The sequence below is a fragment of the Photinus pyralis genome, unplaced genomic scaffold (genome assembly GCF_008802855.1).
Source record: "Photinus pyralis isolate 1611_PpyrPB1 unplaced genomic scaffold, Ppyr1.3 Ppyr1.4_LG1, whole genome shotgun sequence".
Classification (NCBI taxonomy): domain Eukaryota; kingdom Metazoa; phylum Arthropoda; class Insecta; order Coleoptera; family Lampyridae; genus Photinus; species Photinus pyralis.
The window spans coordinates 31,166,088-31,183,808 of record NW_022170249.1 but is presented as its reverse complement, the minus strand read 5'-3'; the positions used below and the strand labels follow the sequence as shown (position 1 = coordinate 31,183,808).

Sequence of the window (17,721 nt, the reverse complement as noted above, 5' to 3'; positions counted from 1 at the left end):
TCTTGGGTGAATGGCAGCGGTCGTGAGACGCGTCGACCAAAGGATCAGTCGGTTCCTGCACTGTGACTTTTTGGTCGATTGTGCTCCCCGGTATTGTTTACCCTTCAAGAATACCTGTATCTTTATCAAAGTCCAGGATTTTGATAGGGCGAAACCTCGTTACTTCCTCTTGTCTAATTTTTCATTTCCAAGTAGGCGTTCCCTTGTCTTTTTGTATGCATTGGCAAATGACGCGGTGTAGTGTTTCTTCTTCCTTACCACACCTCCTGCACAAACGGGATGTCAGGTGTTTATTCAATCGACAGTGGCCTGTGAGCATTTCTGTCGCGAGCTTGATCTTAATCCATACCAATGTGGTTAGTCTGTACCTCTAAACACGAGGATACCAGAAGTCACGACTTTCAGACCTTTTTCCATCAATTGAACTTTGTCGTTGGATAACATGATTTCCAGGTACATGAGCAATCGCCTAGCATTTAGTGGTCGTTATTACTAAAGGCAGGTATCCAAATTATTCCTAGATCAACATTGGCCCTACAAGCAAAGTCGTCAAATATAAGGTACCAATTTTGTCGTTTTATGTAGATTCTGAAGGGTTTAATCTTTAAGAATAAACCATCATAATTTCAAATTGGATTAATATATGTGAAAGTTAAATAAAAAATTTGGTTGTTCCGCATTCTTGGAGATTTCAACCCAGGCGGTTCATAACGTTTTATTTTACATGTAGTTTTTTCGATTTATGAACCCATAAAAGAAATTAAGTTTGGTAAATGATTAAGGTTAGTTTTGGTTAGAATTAAGTAAAGAAAATTTAAGATTCAGTAGGTTCCATTATTCTAACAATTAGTTTAGGGGAATAGAAATGTGTACTCATGGTTTTATGTTCTTCTTCTTGTTTTGTGTAGCTAATATTTCTTATGAACGTGTTCATTCACGTAAAAGTCATTTGACACCTTGTATCCTTCAAAGGACTCGCTCAGCAGATGCTGGCGGTCACTTTGGCAAAACTAAAACAGAATTATGGCAGACTCCCTATCGGGAGCGAAAGCAATAAAGCGCATGTCGGCGGATACGGTGGACAAGCAAAGTGAAATAAGGAATTTCCAGCTCCTCGCTGCGTTCAGCACTAAAGGGGTGCACATTAATTCAGTTTTTAATTAATTACTCGGCCTGTAATTATCGGAAAAATATAAGATGGACATAGGACTTCCCGTCTTTTAAGCGCACTCATTGCGAGATAACTCGAGACACCGTCTGTCGGTTTTAATTTAAATATTCCTACCGGAACGGTCGGAATATCTGACACATTCATTACAAAACTTACGTGCTTAGCGGCGGTACAATAAACAATTACACAAAAATGATAACACAGACAGTCTTCTAGCAAATAGTTAACATCCGGAACTATTTCGTAACGAAGCGACGAACTCGAAACCGTGTGTTCAGCAAAGCTGGTCGACTTCACAAATGTACCGTGCGGTCATAACTTCGGGTACGAACTTCGGAGCGGAAAAGGGGTGCTTCGTTACAGTACATACGAGTACATAACGATAACGAGTGACAAACTGCATAGTGTTTTTGTTTCACGTAGAGCCCATAGCAGTAAAGGCTAAAGAGTAACGGTATGTAATGTTGATGGAGTGAATTTGTTTACATATCTAATGGGGAGTATTTTATATAACAATAAGGGAAATCACTAAGTAAATGGGAGCTAATTGTTGGTTAGAACTCATTATTAAGATCCCGACAAATCTACTGTAAACTCACCTTTCATTATAAACGTCCCTCTGTAATATACGCATAAGGGGTTGGCATGGCAGCATTCAGTCTGACTGGTCATCTTCTGGCCAGGATCATGTAAACAAATATCGCGACTGCTTAACCGCGATCCTCGCCAATTAATTAGGTAACTCACCGGGGGGCATTAGCCCCGAGCTGGCGCTAGGCTCTCCTGCATCCCCGAACACTCTGGTTGGCGATTGGGGTTGAATAAGTCGTTGAAGATGACTTCCTGAAGGGTTAAGATGGAGCTCAACCTATTTGGGAAAGGGTTACGCCGCGCGCACGTGTGTTATTTAGGATACACATCCCCCCTTGGTCCTCTGAATAAGACCCTCAGCCAATAGATCAACCACCGTCGATCCATGCCTCTCATTGCCCTACCTGGGAACGACATCCAGGTCAAGCTCACCCCCGAACTCTTTTTGTTAACAATGAGGCCTTTATTTTTCGTATTGGGTCGACACCATGATCTACTCGAGCGAGTAGATCACTCAGCGGTCTAATCAACGGGAACTACCCGCGGGACCGCGTCATAGGCACATGCACATAATGCACTCTAAAAGCCTAGGAATATATCCGGATATCTGCGAGGGGTTTTACCTAAGCCCAACAACAAAGCACGACCAGCACGATGGCCTCATAATACACTCACCACCGGCATGTGGGAGACACTCAAATTAAAGGCCATTACGCCAAACTCACTAATACGTCCGATGCTCTACTTAGCATCCCTTATACGGTCGTGATCAGAGCGTGTACGCAACTTAACTGCCTTAACACGATCCCTTAAGACCCTTGCACCCATATGTGCAGAATCGCGCATACTTGACCAGTCAGCTTGGTGACATACAAGTCGGTGATACAGCCAATATGTAACGGTATGTAAGTGAAGTGTGCAGTGGCGCAACCAAGGGGGGTGCTTTGGGGCAAAAGTACCCCCCCCCCCCAAATTCTAAAGAGAATAAGTGCTTACACATAGACAAGACGTGGACAAATGAAATTAATTCGATGTTCCGGTTGTCTTAGCGTCAGGGTTGCTAACGACAAGCTAAATTCGCTAAATTCCCCCCGAAAAAAGGGTAGGTGCTAAGACAACTCTAATTCTAGCACCTCCCAAAGCAAATTTCTGATTGCGCCACTGGAAGTGTGGACATCAAGCAAAATTAAGTAAAACTGCTTTAAGAGGTCGAAAAAGGAAATAGCTAGAGAAATTTGAAAAATTGAGTTAGGGATTCCAGAAAACACTGGCAAACGTGATGTAAATGAGCGGCCAAAAGTGACAAAGAAGTGAAGAAAGACCTCGAAGAGACACAGATCGTCAAAGAGAAGGAATGGACAGTGACAGAAATGATGGCAGAGAACAATTTATTGATTAGTTTAGGCTCTCCGTTTTATGCTAGAATTTACGATAAGTTAGATTTCTAAATTGGAAACCATTTTGGATTTTGGATACGAACCCAAATAAACCTGGGTGCACTTGCTACGATGAGAATGAAACGTTAGATGTTTCGTCTAATGGAGCAGTTTTCTTTTTCCTTCATAAATGAACGTTATGTAAAATATTATCGAAAACAAACATTCCCGGTATCGCGCAAGAGTTTAGTTAATGACACACTTCCCGAGTATATTGTTTCTAATGAGCACCATTGGCGAAAGCAAATGAGCAGATTGTAATTAGTAGCTAGCGTACGTTTGTGCCCTTTTGTATGCATGATGTCATTTAATTTTTAATTAACTGCGAGTTCTCTATCGTCATTTGCAATGCATACACCAGATGTGGTGTACAGTGGACAATAAAAACTGTTCATGTAAACTAATTTTCAAGGGACGGAGTAGCAAAATTTTAGAAAAGCCGTTGGCGGATCAGCATTATTTCGAGCAATTTACCATGTTTAGAATCTTTTGAGGAGTTAATCAAAGCACATCCACTTTTTATCTAGTACCTTTTATGTATATTCTAAAGAAGCCATTGTATATTATAGAACGTCGCTTTACTAGTGAAATAGCTTGTAATCCATTTTCCGTAAAGTAGGAAATAAATAGATACTTATCATCATATTTCGTTGAACTGAATGGTAGGTATCGTACCATCAGGATGTGCGAAAATATTTTACCGAGCTTTCGTAAGAAGAACCGCGTGTTTTTTCGCATACGCTTTTGTTATATACGTAAAATGAATATTTAATGAAAATTAAATTACAGAAGTAATTTTAATTAAACGTGTTCGGGTTAATGCCGGATATTGTAACACAACAGCTCCCATCTGTGGGGTTGTGATACAATTAAGGGCAACCGCAGTGAGGGAGCGTCTACGAACTGTTGCTCTTTAAGCTCGCTCAAATCTAATGCCGTGATTGCGTTAATATTATACGCAACACATTTTGTATTTATATACTATATAGTGCATTTTTATGACTGCTAACGTACGCGGAGAATGAAGGCAATTATTTTTAATTGACCTAAATTCTACGACAGGCACTCTTAACAAAGATCCATCTACTGCAGTCACACAAAAACATATTATGTAATGGAATTATAAAGTAAATATTCTCCATGATGGAATTTGGTCTCTTTGTGTGGCCTATTCCGGGTTTATTCTCAAGCTAGCACGAATACTTCGAGCGAACTTCAAAAGCATTCTGTATCGAACTAAAATGTTTTCGAATTTGGTTTTGAATCGCTCCTTAATTCTGTTGTCAAACATTACATTCTAAGTCAAGAGGTATGGATTGAAAAATGTAGATTAATTTTCCTAGCATTCAACACAATCTTTCAATGAGTAATGGAAGTGTGGTAATTATGCGTAATCGCTCGCCTAGATTTTAGGTACGTATTGACTTTTGATGGCAGATGGGGCAGAAAACGGAATTGCGGTAATAATTCGAAATGGTAAAAGCGACCAACTTTTGTGTTTCCAAGTTAATTTCGCCAAAAATCGTCGCTCTTATAAATATAATTTGATTATAACCAACCTGGCAGTAGAATAAAAAATCATGTTACGAGGGTTGTTTGATAAAGAATATTGTATTTTTCCACGATAAAAAAGGGATTTCTCTCAAGATCCTCAAAATAAGTTTTCACGCGCTCTACTAGATAAGCTTTCAGTTTTTTAGGTTGGGAATTCCGTACGGACGCCACCGTTTGGCTATATAGCGAGGGCTAGTGTGGTGCTTCCACCCACCAAAACCCTTCTTCTGTTAATCATAGTGCCATCACTCACTTTCACTCTGTTTTAAGATGCTGCATGCCAATCCGTTCAAATAGCATTCCGAATTGGAGCTTTTCCAACGGTTTGGTAAGCAAATCAGCCAAATTGTTATTCCAATTGACGTAGGTAGAAGTGATGAACCTGTATATGGTTGGATTTTCGATGATACTCTGGATTCTTGGATAACTTCACTCCATTAGCATTATCAATGTAGAGCGTAGGAAGTTCCTTTGGATCGGCAATTTCGAATATTTCAGATAGTGGTGGAGATGCACCCCTGTTAGTTTCTATAAATATCTTAATATATTAATACAGGAAGCTCGCTACTATTTGTATTTGGGTAACGCGAAACGGAAAAGAACGCCATCTATACGGCCCGGTGTGGAATGACGAATTTAGGAGCAACGTGACCTCGTGACCTTCCCCGCCTGCGTAGTCGGCATCACTGTAGACCTTCAAGTCTTCTTTTCTTTTGTTATTGTCTTCTTTAAATAGCTTAAAATACGTTGACTTGTTTTCAGTCTTCAGTTGTAGGATCTTCCTTGACTCGAGCCACTTTGCCACTGCAAAAGTAATATCCGGACGTGAGTCTGTACTCTGATACAGCAGACAACAACCCCCCTCTTTGCGATGTGGTACTTTAGCTGCCATCTTCCTTTTGACGGTACTTACTGCTTGACCAATTGGAGTCGACCATTGAATAAAAACACTATAAGAAGCCTAACGCTTATGGAAGAAAGCGCGACATATCCCCTTGTACCCGCATTGGTTTGGACCCCGAACTCTCTTTAAGGTAAATAGGGGGAAAGCAAATTTTCATTCTTCTCAGTTCAAGAATCGACACTATCGACAGTGTTCCCATTATATTCTCAGTTCAATCTCTGTCGCGCTTTATTTCCACGGGGTTATGCTTCTTATAGTGTTTTTATTCAATGAGTCGACTCAGCCATTCCAAATCTTTGTAAGACTTCCCTCACATAATTTTCTTGACTTACTGATATCGATCCGTCTTTGCTGTATCTTCATACCTAAGAAATTGTTGAGAGACTCTTTAGTAGTTTGGAATTCCAATTGCAACATTTCCATGAATTCATCAATTTCTGACTTGTTGCTACCCACAAACAAGCCATCGTCGACGTAGATTGCAAGATATAGATAACTCTTCATTTTCATGCAATAAAAGAGATACGTATCAGCATCACTATTTTTAATCCGGTTTTTGTCATATGTAACAATACGCTTGTTACAACGTTGTGCCTGTTTAACCCTGTAGTGGTGACGTGAAATTTTGAGAGACCGAATTTGATTTTGGCTTGATTTCGTAGTTACTACGCATGTAACTTGGCTTAAAATAAAGGAAAAAGTTCAGTCAATAAATAAACAAAGGCATATAAATCGAAAAAATAAATTTTATTCTTGTAACATAACTAAATTGAATTATACATTTTCAAACAAAAATAAAATAGTAAAAACACAGCTCAACGTATTACTTGGGTACCCTGAATTGTCTAATTGTCCTTAATTTTTTGTTGGAAACAATCTTCGCAAATTGTGGTTGACTATTCCAAACAAACAAAGGTTTTGCAACACTTGCAGTAAAATCGAGTCTTTCTGTTCTTTTTAGAACTGCAGTAACTGCAACGACCAGGCTGTGTTGTTTCTTGGTTTACATTTTTTGGCTATGTTGCAAATTTAAAAAACTTTTTGTCGTATTGAACGTGGAATAACGTCCATATATGCACGTACCTTTAGGTGACTCTCCTGTAGTGAAAATGATAATTTTTCAAGAAAATGCCTGCGCAAAGTTTTATCATCAGGATTGTTGCAATGAAAAATTACTATAGCAGATTATTTAGTAAACTGTAAAAGATAACCAATTACCATCGCCGAGTATTGCGAGCACAGTTGTAGTTTGCACGCAGCTGATCTACGGTGTCCACTCCGCCCTTGGTGCTATTGTAATCCATAATTATTACAGGTTTTCTAGAAACATTATCAATGGAGTCATCGTCATGCATTGTCGAGATAAGGAGAACATTTTTATTCCTTTTCGGAATGTGCGATACAAGGGTACATTTCGTTCTGAACCCAAACATACTTGACCCAATGAGGCGATTCTTTCCTCCTGTAAATTCTAACGGTAAGCAGCGTTTGTTTTTCCGGATAGTACCAATGATTTTGTTTTAGCAATGATTCAGCCAGTTCAAGACTGGTAAACCAGTTGTCCATGGTTAAATTTCTGCCAGTTCCCCGTATTGGTTTGCATAACCTTTCGACAACTGATAATGCACTATTATTAGTGGAATACGGGCCTTCTGGCTGTGTCCCGACGTATACCTCCAAATTAGCAGTGTAGTACATCCTAGCGTCACAAAGTGCAAATATTTTTATGCCGTACTTGCTCGGCTTGCTAGGAATGTATTGCCGAAAACTACATCGGCCTCGAAACGCCTCCAACTTTTCGTCGATCGTTACAGAATGAGATAAACTGTAATTTCCTTTACAATTTTCTACAAACTCCTCGAACAAATCTCTAATAGGAGCAAGTTTATCTATGGATTGTCTTGCTTCACGAGTCTCTAAATCGTCAAATCTAAGATGTCGCAACAAGATGCATAGTACCTAAGCCTATAAATTTCGGGAACTGTTCCATTTGTTTTGAACAGGTCTACAGCATTCAAGTGGTTGTTTTTTTTAACACCACTAAGTAATAAAATACCCAGCAGTGCATGAATTTCGGGAATATTTGTAGATCGAGTATAAGTATCGCGGTCGTAATTTGCTGCCCTACTTGCTAGATATTTATTTGTATTTTCAACAATAATGCTCATTATCTTATTGTTGAAAAACGTACTCCAAATCCCAAAAGGGTCTTTTATATTTCGTGCCGCACCGCGAGTACCAGGCAATTGCGTAACAATATTTTTCTTAGATCTTCTCATCTTTTTTGTAAAGTAATGTTTGTTCCATATAGTCCCATCCCATGATACTTGTTAAGTTGTAGTATCATGGTCCCATCCTTACTTGAAAATCCGTGTCGATCAATGTTGGCATCAGTTTCTTCCTCCGAATTATTTTCATCGCTGTCAATTTCCTGCTCCGTATCCGTATCTTCACTACGTGTTTCGTCCTCAACAGCAAATCTCATTACTTGAATCTTCATCATCATATTGTATGTCGTCATCAGCAAAAAATAATTCTTCCATGAGTCGCTGCAAACGGACTTGTTCAGCTTTGTAGGTAGCCATTTCTCTAGCGTTATAAAATTAACAGTTGATATATACAAATGCATAAGTATATCAGTTTTTTTTACCTTTATTACAACTGTAAGCATATAAGTTCAGCTTCTGCTACCGCGAAAAAAAGACTGCAATCAAACGGCAGGAAACGCTGTATAACCGGCATAAATGCTTGCACAATACTAAGCTTACGGGGGGATGCGCGTTGCAATGCTCCGCTGACTAGAATTTTCGTAGCATCAATGGCGGCGATGCAGCGGAAAGCGGCCAATTACTCACGGCACTAAATATACCCAAATTTCCGAATTGTTCTTGATTTCTGTTTGAAAGAATGTGCAGTGGCAGCTTGAATTTTTAGATACACCAATGGTGACGTCGGTCTGACAGACCGAAAGGGTTAATTGTCAAAGAACGGCTTGCTTCATCAAGTTGTTTGTCTGGTACTAAACTCAGACACGCAATATATTAAGCTAGCAGAACTAGCAGTGCCATGCGCTGCGCCGTTTTTACGAAAAATTTGAAAAATACTTTTCCACTGTTTTTGTAGGTGCCAGTCGACCCTTGAAGCGAATTTTACCTCTATCTGCAATTTTCTGACGTAAAACGCATCGATTCTTCAAGACTTGTACATCATTTGGACGATCAACTAATACCCAAGTTCCATTCTTTCATTTTGGTTTATTCTTTGTATGTTTTACCTCGTCTCTTTCTAATGCTTCTCCGCGTCATCGCATACTTCTGGCTGTATCTTCTGGTCAGTTTTACCGTTGAGTGAATTTACCTTCTCTTGGTGTTTTTTCACGAACCACTTCTGATCCAGCCATATCTGCTGGCAGATCGCAGACGATTTCAGGCACAAAGTACGTAATGGGTGAGTGCTGCCACCGCAATACATCGTCCATAACCACACATTTTGTATCTGATAAAATTAAAAATAGATATTGTGTGTTCATTGTGCACTTCCTTAGCATTTTAGAGACTATTCCTTTCATTCCTATTTATTATGAGTTGACTGATGATATTTTGATGCTTTTAAATATCTTTGCCCATTATACTGTGCAGACTCTGCTGAGACATCAAGTTGTAATTAATATTTGCGAATGCGGATTTAATATTAGCAACGATTTTAGATAGTAATCGCGCTGATAGTATACAGGGTGACAATTTGAAAATTTACCACCCCTCATATCTTAGTAAATAAACGAGATATTTAAAAAAATCAAAATCCGTTTCGGTAATTCGGAGGGGGAATCACAATAACATAGTTGGCGACGCACCCCCCTCCAACCCCCTGCGCCCCAGCCACCCCAACTTTTAAATCTTAAATAGTGACCCCCCATGTGTGATACGTCGTTGGAAAGCTCTGAAAAAATGCATTCCAACCAATAGCATTACATTTAGGTTAGTAATTATCGTGCAAATCAAAAAATAAACTAATATGATACATTTGAAATCTGTCGTATTTAAAACGCAACCGGCGAACATAGACGAACGAAGACAGAGAATAATTCAAGAATGTCGAAATATTGCAAAACCAACATTTGAAAAGGTTCGACAAGAGTTTGAGAATAGATTATAACTGGCGATCAAAAATGAGTTGCTGTCGAGTCGGCTTTGGAAGTTCAAGTTAAATACGATTTTCCATGTTTATTTTTTGATTTGCACGATAATTATTAACCTAAATGTAATGCTATTTGGTATGGTTGGAAAGCATTTTTTCAGAGCTTTCCAACGACGTATCACACATGGGGGGTCACTATTTAAGATTTAAAAGTTGGAGTGGCTGGGGCGCAGGGGGTTGGAGGGGGGGCGTCGCCAACTATGTCATTGTGATTCCCCCTCCGAATTACCGAAACGGATTTTGATTTTTTTAAATATCTCGTTTATTTACTAAGATATGGGGGGTGGTAAGTTTTCAAATTGTCACCCTGTATGTCAAAATTATAAATTGTTTACTGACCAGAAGCTAAATTTACATAATTAAGGAAAGAAACATTAGAGAAAAAATAAAATTTAAATTAACACATGTAACAATTATCCGAACGCTAAATTTGGTACCTAATTCATTTGTTCGTTAAAATTGATACTTTTCTTCTTTTTTGTTGTGAAGATTTATAACTAGCCGTTTCCATACGGACAGTGTGGTGAATGAGCATTTTTATGGCATTATTATTTTGCGTACATGACATGTCCAATCTTTGCCCGTAACTTAAACCCTCCTCGCAGTAAGTTTTTATATATTTTCGTACACAAATAAATGTTTTTGTTTTTCAAAGGCTGTGGAAAATAATGCAAAAATATCTTGAATTAGCTTCGTAAATTCGTCTGTAGGCCTTTTTAAGAAATGTATAGATTTTTCATAACCATAATCCTTTTGAAGTAAAAATATTTCACTTTTATTAATAATGGCACTGTGTGATTTTAAAATAATTGGTTTACAAATTTCACAATCATGATGTTTTAAAAGCGTATGGGTTGAATATCCCGCTACATAAATTAGAGGACAATTCAAGGGTTGGCTTTTTGGGAATGGGATCAATATTTTCCTTGTTTTGCCTTATTTTCTCGTTATTTTCAATGTTTGAATTTTTATTCAACTCAGAAACTTGCCTTAAAAATCTGATATTTCCAGACATCTCACTATTTGATTCGTTATTTGCCCCTGGTATATCTACATCTAAGTATAAGTGTTCCGAATCATCATTTTCACAATTGGTATTACCTAAATTTGATTGCAATCTTATTGAAATATTCCTTTCCATACTTATTCTAAATTGACGGATTGTGGGATTTGGATTGTAGCCAGAGCGATTCCTCACGACGGATAAAAAATTTTCAAGAGTGTCTTCATTAGTGAAGTTCGTTAGTAAATACTTAATGTGCTTCTTTTTCAATTTATTCCACAGTAGCGGAATGGCTTTTATTGTCCATTGAAAACCTTTCAAACAGTAAATGTTTTTTCTTTGCCGATTATTTTCATATACTTCTGTTTTCAAATAACACTAAACCGGCTTCGAGAACATTTTCAGTTTTGGAATTAAGGTGTAGCTAGAATATCAATTTACTTGCGACAATCTCGCGCGAGAAACTTCCACGTGTATTTGCACTGTGAGCAATAAGTGTCGCGATAAACTGTCGGGAAAGGTGGGTGAGCCATTGCTATCTCAATTTTTCACACTAGCATCTTCAGTCCAAAATCCGAGTCCATGGAAAATCACAAAGCCACGGCTTCGGGGAAAAACCCAAGGTCAAAGTCCAAGGCCACGTCATTGGGGAAAACCCCGAAGTGAAAGTCCAAGGCCACACCATTGGGAAAACCCAAGGTAAAAGACCACTTGGGAAAAACCCAAGGCAATGACCTTTGGATAACCCCAAGTCGATGACCTTGGGTTAAACATTATAAAACTATTAATCGAAAGAAAAAAAATAATTAATATATTAAAGTTTAATAAATAGTTATAACATCGTATCTAATAAGATGGTCATAGGTATGTACGTATAGAAGTGAATAGATCTTTATATAAAATTAAACAATATAATTTAAAGGTGTTAAATTATTAATAATTATATATATATATATATATATATATATATATAAATATAAATATAACTAAATTATTATTATTATTTATTATATATAAGTAAATTATTTATATAATATGAAATTACAAGAACCTTGGGGGGACAAGGTGTCCCAGGGTTAACAGCGGGGTGGGGGGGTCCCTGTTCTACTGACGGGGTTTCAGCCAAGGGCGGAATGGACAGATCCCCTGTACGATATCTTTCATTCTGTCATTTGCGCAGGTTTTGCAAAACCACGGCTCGTTAGGATATGAGAGCAGCTTCATCTGGGATTCGACATATTGTCCATGAAACTATGGTACAATAAGGCTTATTGTACCATGCATGAAACCATGTTTTGTAGGCATCGCAAAATATCGTGTTGTTGTTTTTGCCAACAATTTCACAGGGACAGCAATGTTCTTCGTCCATTGAATTTATTTATATATAAAGAATTTATTGTAAAAGAACGATTTCTCGATACCTCGAGTACTTACCAAAAACGTACAGTCCTAATGCATAGAGAAGTCATTGAATGTTTAAGTCCTAATGTTTGGCTTTGAAATGGATTTGAAAGTTTCTGACAATTACTTTGATGAATTTTGCCGTTTGCAATATGCCCTAAAGGAATGTCTGATGTCTATCTGCCATTCTACTCTGTATATTGTACGAAGGCATTGACAACGTCATACATTATCCAGGTACTATATTATTTGTACCACTTTTAGTAATGATCCCTTCTCTAGACTCGTTCCTTCAGGTATGTGTAAATGAAATTCTATAAATCCAAATTCTATGCATTTTCGATTTATAGTTGAGCGAAAATTACCTTAACTGAAATCCATTCACTGTAATTCGAATAAACACTTTCCTCTCCGAATTTAGTTGACCACGTTCAATTGGAAATTGCCCAACTTCGGTCAACGATTCTGATGCGAAATTTAATGTGTGGGGCAAGGATTTCACATACGGTATTGATTGCGGTATAAATGATGCTAGATAATCTCCACGCTCACTGCTTCGACGAAATTTTGTCTACCTCGTGCGGTACGGTACGCTTGTTGTAAAGTTTTGGTCATTGTCCCATGCTCTACAAAAGTAATCGGTTATTGCTTTATCTACGGAGCGTTTTAATTGAGTTGTTGATTGTTTTTGCAATTAACTTTATGAAGGAAGTCTATATATCTGCTACTACTGATTTAAATGTTTGATAAGCGTAATTTGTTTCAGGCGTTTTCGTGATTGGCTGATCGGAGAGATAAATGGTCAAGGGGTAAGTGCTTGTTTAGTCAAGATTTGTTTTTTTTTGGGTTGTTGGGATTATTTCTCAATCGCAATCCATAAACTATTTCCTTACTTTCCACTTGCCTATATATCCCAGTTTCACTGCTTTATTCTCTGCTCAAGTAACATCATATTTCGAATGCAAAAGTTAATATCTAAAACGTCGAAATGTACAATAGACAATCACAATACTAGAATGAATTAATCTACATTAAATAATTCATTTAAAACAATATAACAGGAAGTTTACAAATAAATTTATTCAGAACATTAAACAGTTTATAATGGTCAAATGACGTTAAAGAGCAATTCTAGTAGCTACAAACGTCAGTCACGTTGTAGCTATTGTTCAAACGATTTAATTATGATCTTCTCTCAAACGCCCTTCTAAACTAAAGCGGCAAGCTGTTTTGCCCTCGAATCATGACGGCACAAAAAATATTGTTACATAAACTCAAATTCAATTGAAACATTCACGTGACGTGTTTCACATACATTGTCATTATAAGCAGGCAAGATTACTGCGTGTGCTTCTAAACCGTGAGAAATTTGGTTTTTTTATACAGAGATTAATTAAGGTTCGGGTTTCCTCGCATGCTAAAACATGTACTAAGTACTTTCTAAACACACAATTTCCTTAGTAGTTTTCACTCGAATTTGATGACGAAACTTCACCTATATGGTGGTAAAATGTATGACGATACTATTGGACTCATAGGTATAAATATTTGTTTTAAAATACCTACAACATAGTATGAAATAGAATCATACGTCACGCGGTGGATTTTATGATACCTTTTTTGACGGTAGGTGTATTTAGTAAGTTTTCGTTGTACACGCAATGCAAATTTCAATAAAACCCCATGATTTAACCAGGATAGGTATTGCCTACAGATGGCACCACCAATGAAACTGACGAATTGAACATGGATGCTTTAGATGAAATTTATTATGTTCTCCTTGCCTTTAATAGTGATGGAAGACAGAAATTTTCTTATTACGCATTCTGATTTACAGAACTGAAAACTATAGTATATTTAAACTTCGGGTGTTTGTCTGTAACAAGTAACTGTAACTCGACCTCGAAATTGCTAAAAGGCTTCTTCAATCGAACCGCAACTCGGCCTCGAAATTGCCAAAAGGCGACTTTAGACGGATAGCACCCTGGACCCACAATTGACCTATTCTCCGGTATTTAAACAGACTTCCCTCCTTAAACGAATCGAAATTTCGTATCCAATTATCGACGCCTGGCAACTCTATAAACCAAACTTTACGCGGAATTATCTTATCTAAAATACATTTTCTACGAAAACCAGCAGTTTTTTTTCAGATTAAGGGCCGATTCTACAATGCAGGTATATACCGAGAATAAGCTATACCTAGAATAAACTTTGTCAGTTGCTTTGGTTACCATTGGGTCAACCAATGGGATAGTTGTTGCTATGGCACTTATTCCAAGAGTATCTTATTCTGCGAATAGCTGTAATTGTAGAACCGGCCCTTAAGGTATCCTTATCTCTAGATAATTACATTGATATTTTATAATAAACGAAATACCTAATAAATCAAATCTGAACTGTCACAAATGAATTAACAAAACAAATTGAGATATAAATTTTCCTATCCTTAATAATTCTAAGAATTAATCTTTTTTACAACGAAACAAACACCTTGGATACAGTTAGATACGCAAAATCGTTTTGTGTTTAATCGTAAGGAATTCCACCAGGTTAATTAAATGACTTGTAATGAGCGTTTTATTAGTAATTAAACGACTCGTATTCACTTCAGGTGACTGGACTTAAATCAACGTCCAACCCGACATTGTTTACACAGCAGTATGTTCCACTTTTTAATCGTAGCATCGATTCATGTTTTGATGCACCAAAGAGCAGAAGATTTAACTACCTTTGATATTTCCTTCCTATAATAGGCTTTCGTATTTGAATTTTTCCGATACCAGCTTTTATTCTGCTTCTGCAGCAAGCCACAAAATGGACGGTGTATTATGTTGTTCAACCGACGTCATTTTATTTACAAAGACTAATTTTTATAAGCAAAACGCCAAGGGGACATTTGCATGGCAATTATGGAATTACAAATAATTATCCCACTTAATTTGAAATGTATTCGAGTATAACATAAATATGGTTTTATTTTATTTCCTTTATTTTTAAATTATACTGCAGGTATAATAAAAAAAATACTGAAACTTCTTGCGCGTGCTTTAAAGGCTTGATTATACACTTGTTTCTGAATATACTTTTCTTCACTCCTTTAAGCTTCGAGGTTCTGTTTGCTCATTTTGAGGGTTATATCGTTTATTCTATCTGCTTGCTCTAATCGAATTTTTGTCCTGCTAACTTAATTTGGAGCTAGACGTGGGACCAAATTCGTGAATAGTTTTTTTCTAAATTACTGATATGGAAAATTTTAATTATGTCCAAACCATGACAGTTTGAGAAAGCGATCGGTATCAGCTGAATCGTTTTTGGTGGACATACCTTTTTTTCAGATACTGTTTTGCGTTATCGTATTTTTCTTTATTGTTACTTCCTATATTTGTTACTTTACGAATCTTCTCTTTTTTCACGCTGTTTAGGGAATTCAGACCTTTAAAGTCCATAATTTTAATAGTCTTCAGAAATGCACCGTTAAGGGATAAAGGAAGGGGGTGATTTGTGTACAAGAGTAGTCAGCTGGTCTATTTTAATGATTGTAATTAAAGCGACGGTGCTTACATAGTGCTTACGTTAGTATAGTTACGAATAACCTTTTTTGGTACGGTAAACTCTTCCATAAATCCTGTAAGTTATTTCTCCTGCTGGGTATGAGCTTGACACGGCCTGTATAGCCTTTGGCAACATTATTATAGTGCGTTTCACACTAAAGTGTTGTGTGTAAATCATAGGACGAAGATTACACAGCCTTGTCACAATGTCTTTACCTGCTTCTATTGTACTTTTAACAAAAGTGAAGCTAAATTGCTTCTTTCCTTGCAATAGATGTTTGTACTGATTTATTATCTGTACTAAATGATTCCTGCTCAGTATTATGCTAATAGTATTATAGAGGTTTCGCCAACTCGGGTCTTCCATGAGGGCAACGCTACCTTTCATAAAACCTCTATTACATTTTCAGTATGAATATCACTATAGATCTCGGGAATTCAAAAACTAAGGGCTTTACACTATTAGAAACAAGTAAACAGATGAGCTCGGGCCTTCGGGACAAGAGACCGCGTGTAAATGACACACCTTTCTCTGAAAATTCGATGTAGTTAAATTTATTGGTGTAGGTTCATAGTTCATTGCTCTATTACTAGAGGCCGATGAGTATCTTTCTGTCCCTCAATATTATTGGGCGATTTTAGGGTCAGTGTTTTACGCTTATGCTCAATTATTATCCTTTTGGAAGATTATTGTTAACCATTGAATTGTTTACACTTTACGATTTCACCGCTCAGACTCCGAGAATCGATTTGATGTAGATTCCGTTACGAAAAGTTTGCTCGTGTTAGTTCTTTTGTTGTATCGAAATTTAGTTATTTTTGCTTTGTAACGTTAACAATAATTTTTGTGAATTGCCGTTTATACCAACAACTCGTGTCGATCAAAATTTTGCTCTTGCTTCCAAACGTATTTTGGATTATTGTTTGTCGTTAAGAGTCTTCTGTGCCCACTGCACCCAATGTAAATTTCCATAAGAGCGCCCGCCATAAAAACTCTAGTTGTTTTTCAAAAAACAATTTTTTTTAAGAACTATTTTATAAATTTAGACCTTTATCTACAAAATGTTCGGACTATTTTTTTTTAAGTTTATAGCAACTGAATACCGATTGTTTAAAGATTAGATGTTTCGCACCGATTATTGCGCTAATCTGTTTTATTTTTTTACTTTCGATCAAGACGATTTATGGAAAAAGTAAACAGACAGTTTTTTAGATAAGTTACTTCTAAACATGACCCCAAAAAATGAAATCATAATTTTTGTAAATAAAGTCTGTATCTTGGCGGGCGATAAATCAACAGTTTGAGTGTAACAAGTGGCGCCGCTGCACAGTGTCGGTGGGAACTGACTAAGGACCAAGACAGAAGTTGACAAAGCAAGAATATCATCTTATCTCTTGCAGGTATAATCATCTATACACTATAATGTAAAAAAGTTGCGCTTAGGTAAAGAAGACTCTTAAGTGTCGATTACGGTTTCTAGTATTCGAGTTGCTCGACGTGTCAAACGTTAATTTTATTCTCGCAAATTATTTAAGCTGTGCTGTTGATATCCTCTCTTTTTGAATTTTATCTGATTGCAGATTATTGGCAGACAGCTCTCTTTTGAATTAAGACAGCCAAGTTGTAATGAATCTTTTTATTTGGATAGCCATTTATTATTTATATCTTAGTTCACCTTGGTCTCCATCAGTGAGTATTTTGTCTTCTTTAACTTTACTATCCGGTTTACTTATTTATTTATGTACTTAATAATTAGCAACAGGTCCCTCCATCGCAGATTGACCACGTCTTGATGAACCAGCGAGAATGACGTACACTGTAGTTGGACAAACGGCGAGGGGTGGCCAGATCAGCAACGTTACAGTAGGGTAGAAAGTAGAAAGGGATTAATGTGTATATACTAGATTGT

General features: G+C 37.1%; 1 protein-coding gene across 3 annotated transcripts in view; it reads left to right on the top strand.

Moving 5' to 3' along the window:
• LOC116172246 overlaps positions 1-17,700 on the top strand; it is a 141,764-nt gene extending 124,064 nt beyond the window's left edge. The window contains exons 5-7 of one of the 3 annotated variants that reach the window (XM_031489437.1): positions 13,024-13,066; positions 17,393-17,501; positions 17,569-17,700. In XM_031489437.1, the coding sequence (XP_031345297.1) occupies positions 13,024-13,066; positions 17,393-17,482 (133 nt within the window). In that variant the 3' untranslated portion in view covers positions 17,483-17,501; positions 17,569-17,700. Of the gene's footprint in view, positions 1-13,023; positions 13,069-17,392 lie in introns of those variants that run through there. The other 2 variants (XM_031489429.1, XR_004145620.1) reach the window with 2 other exon arrangements.
• The last annotated feature ends 21 nt before the right edge of the window (positions 17,701-17,721 follow it).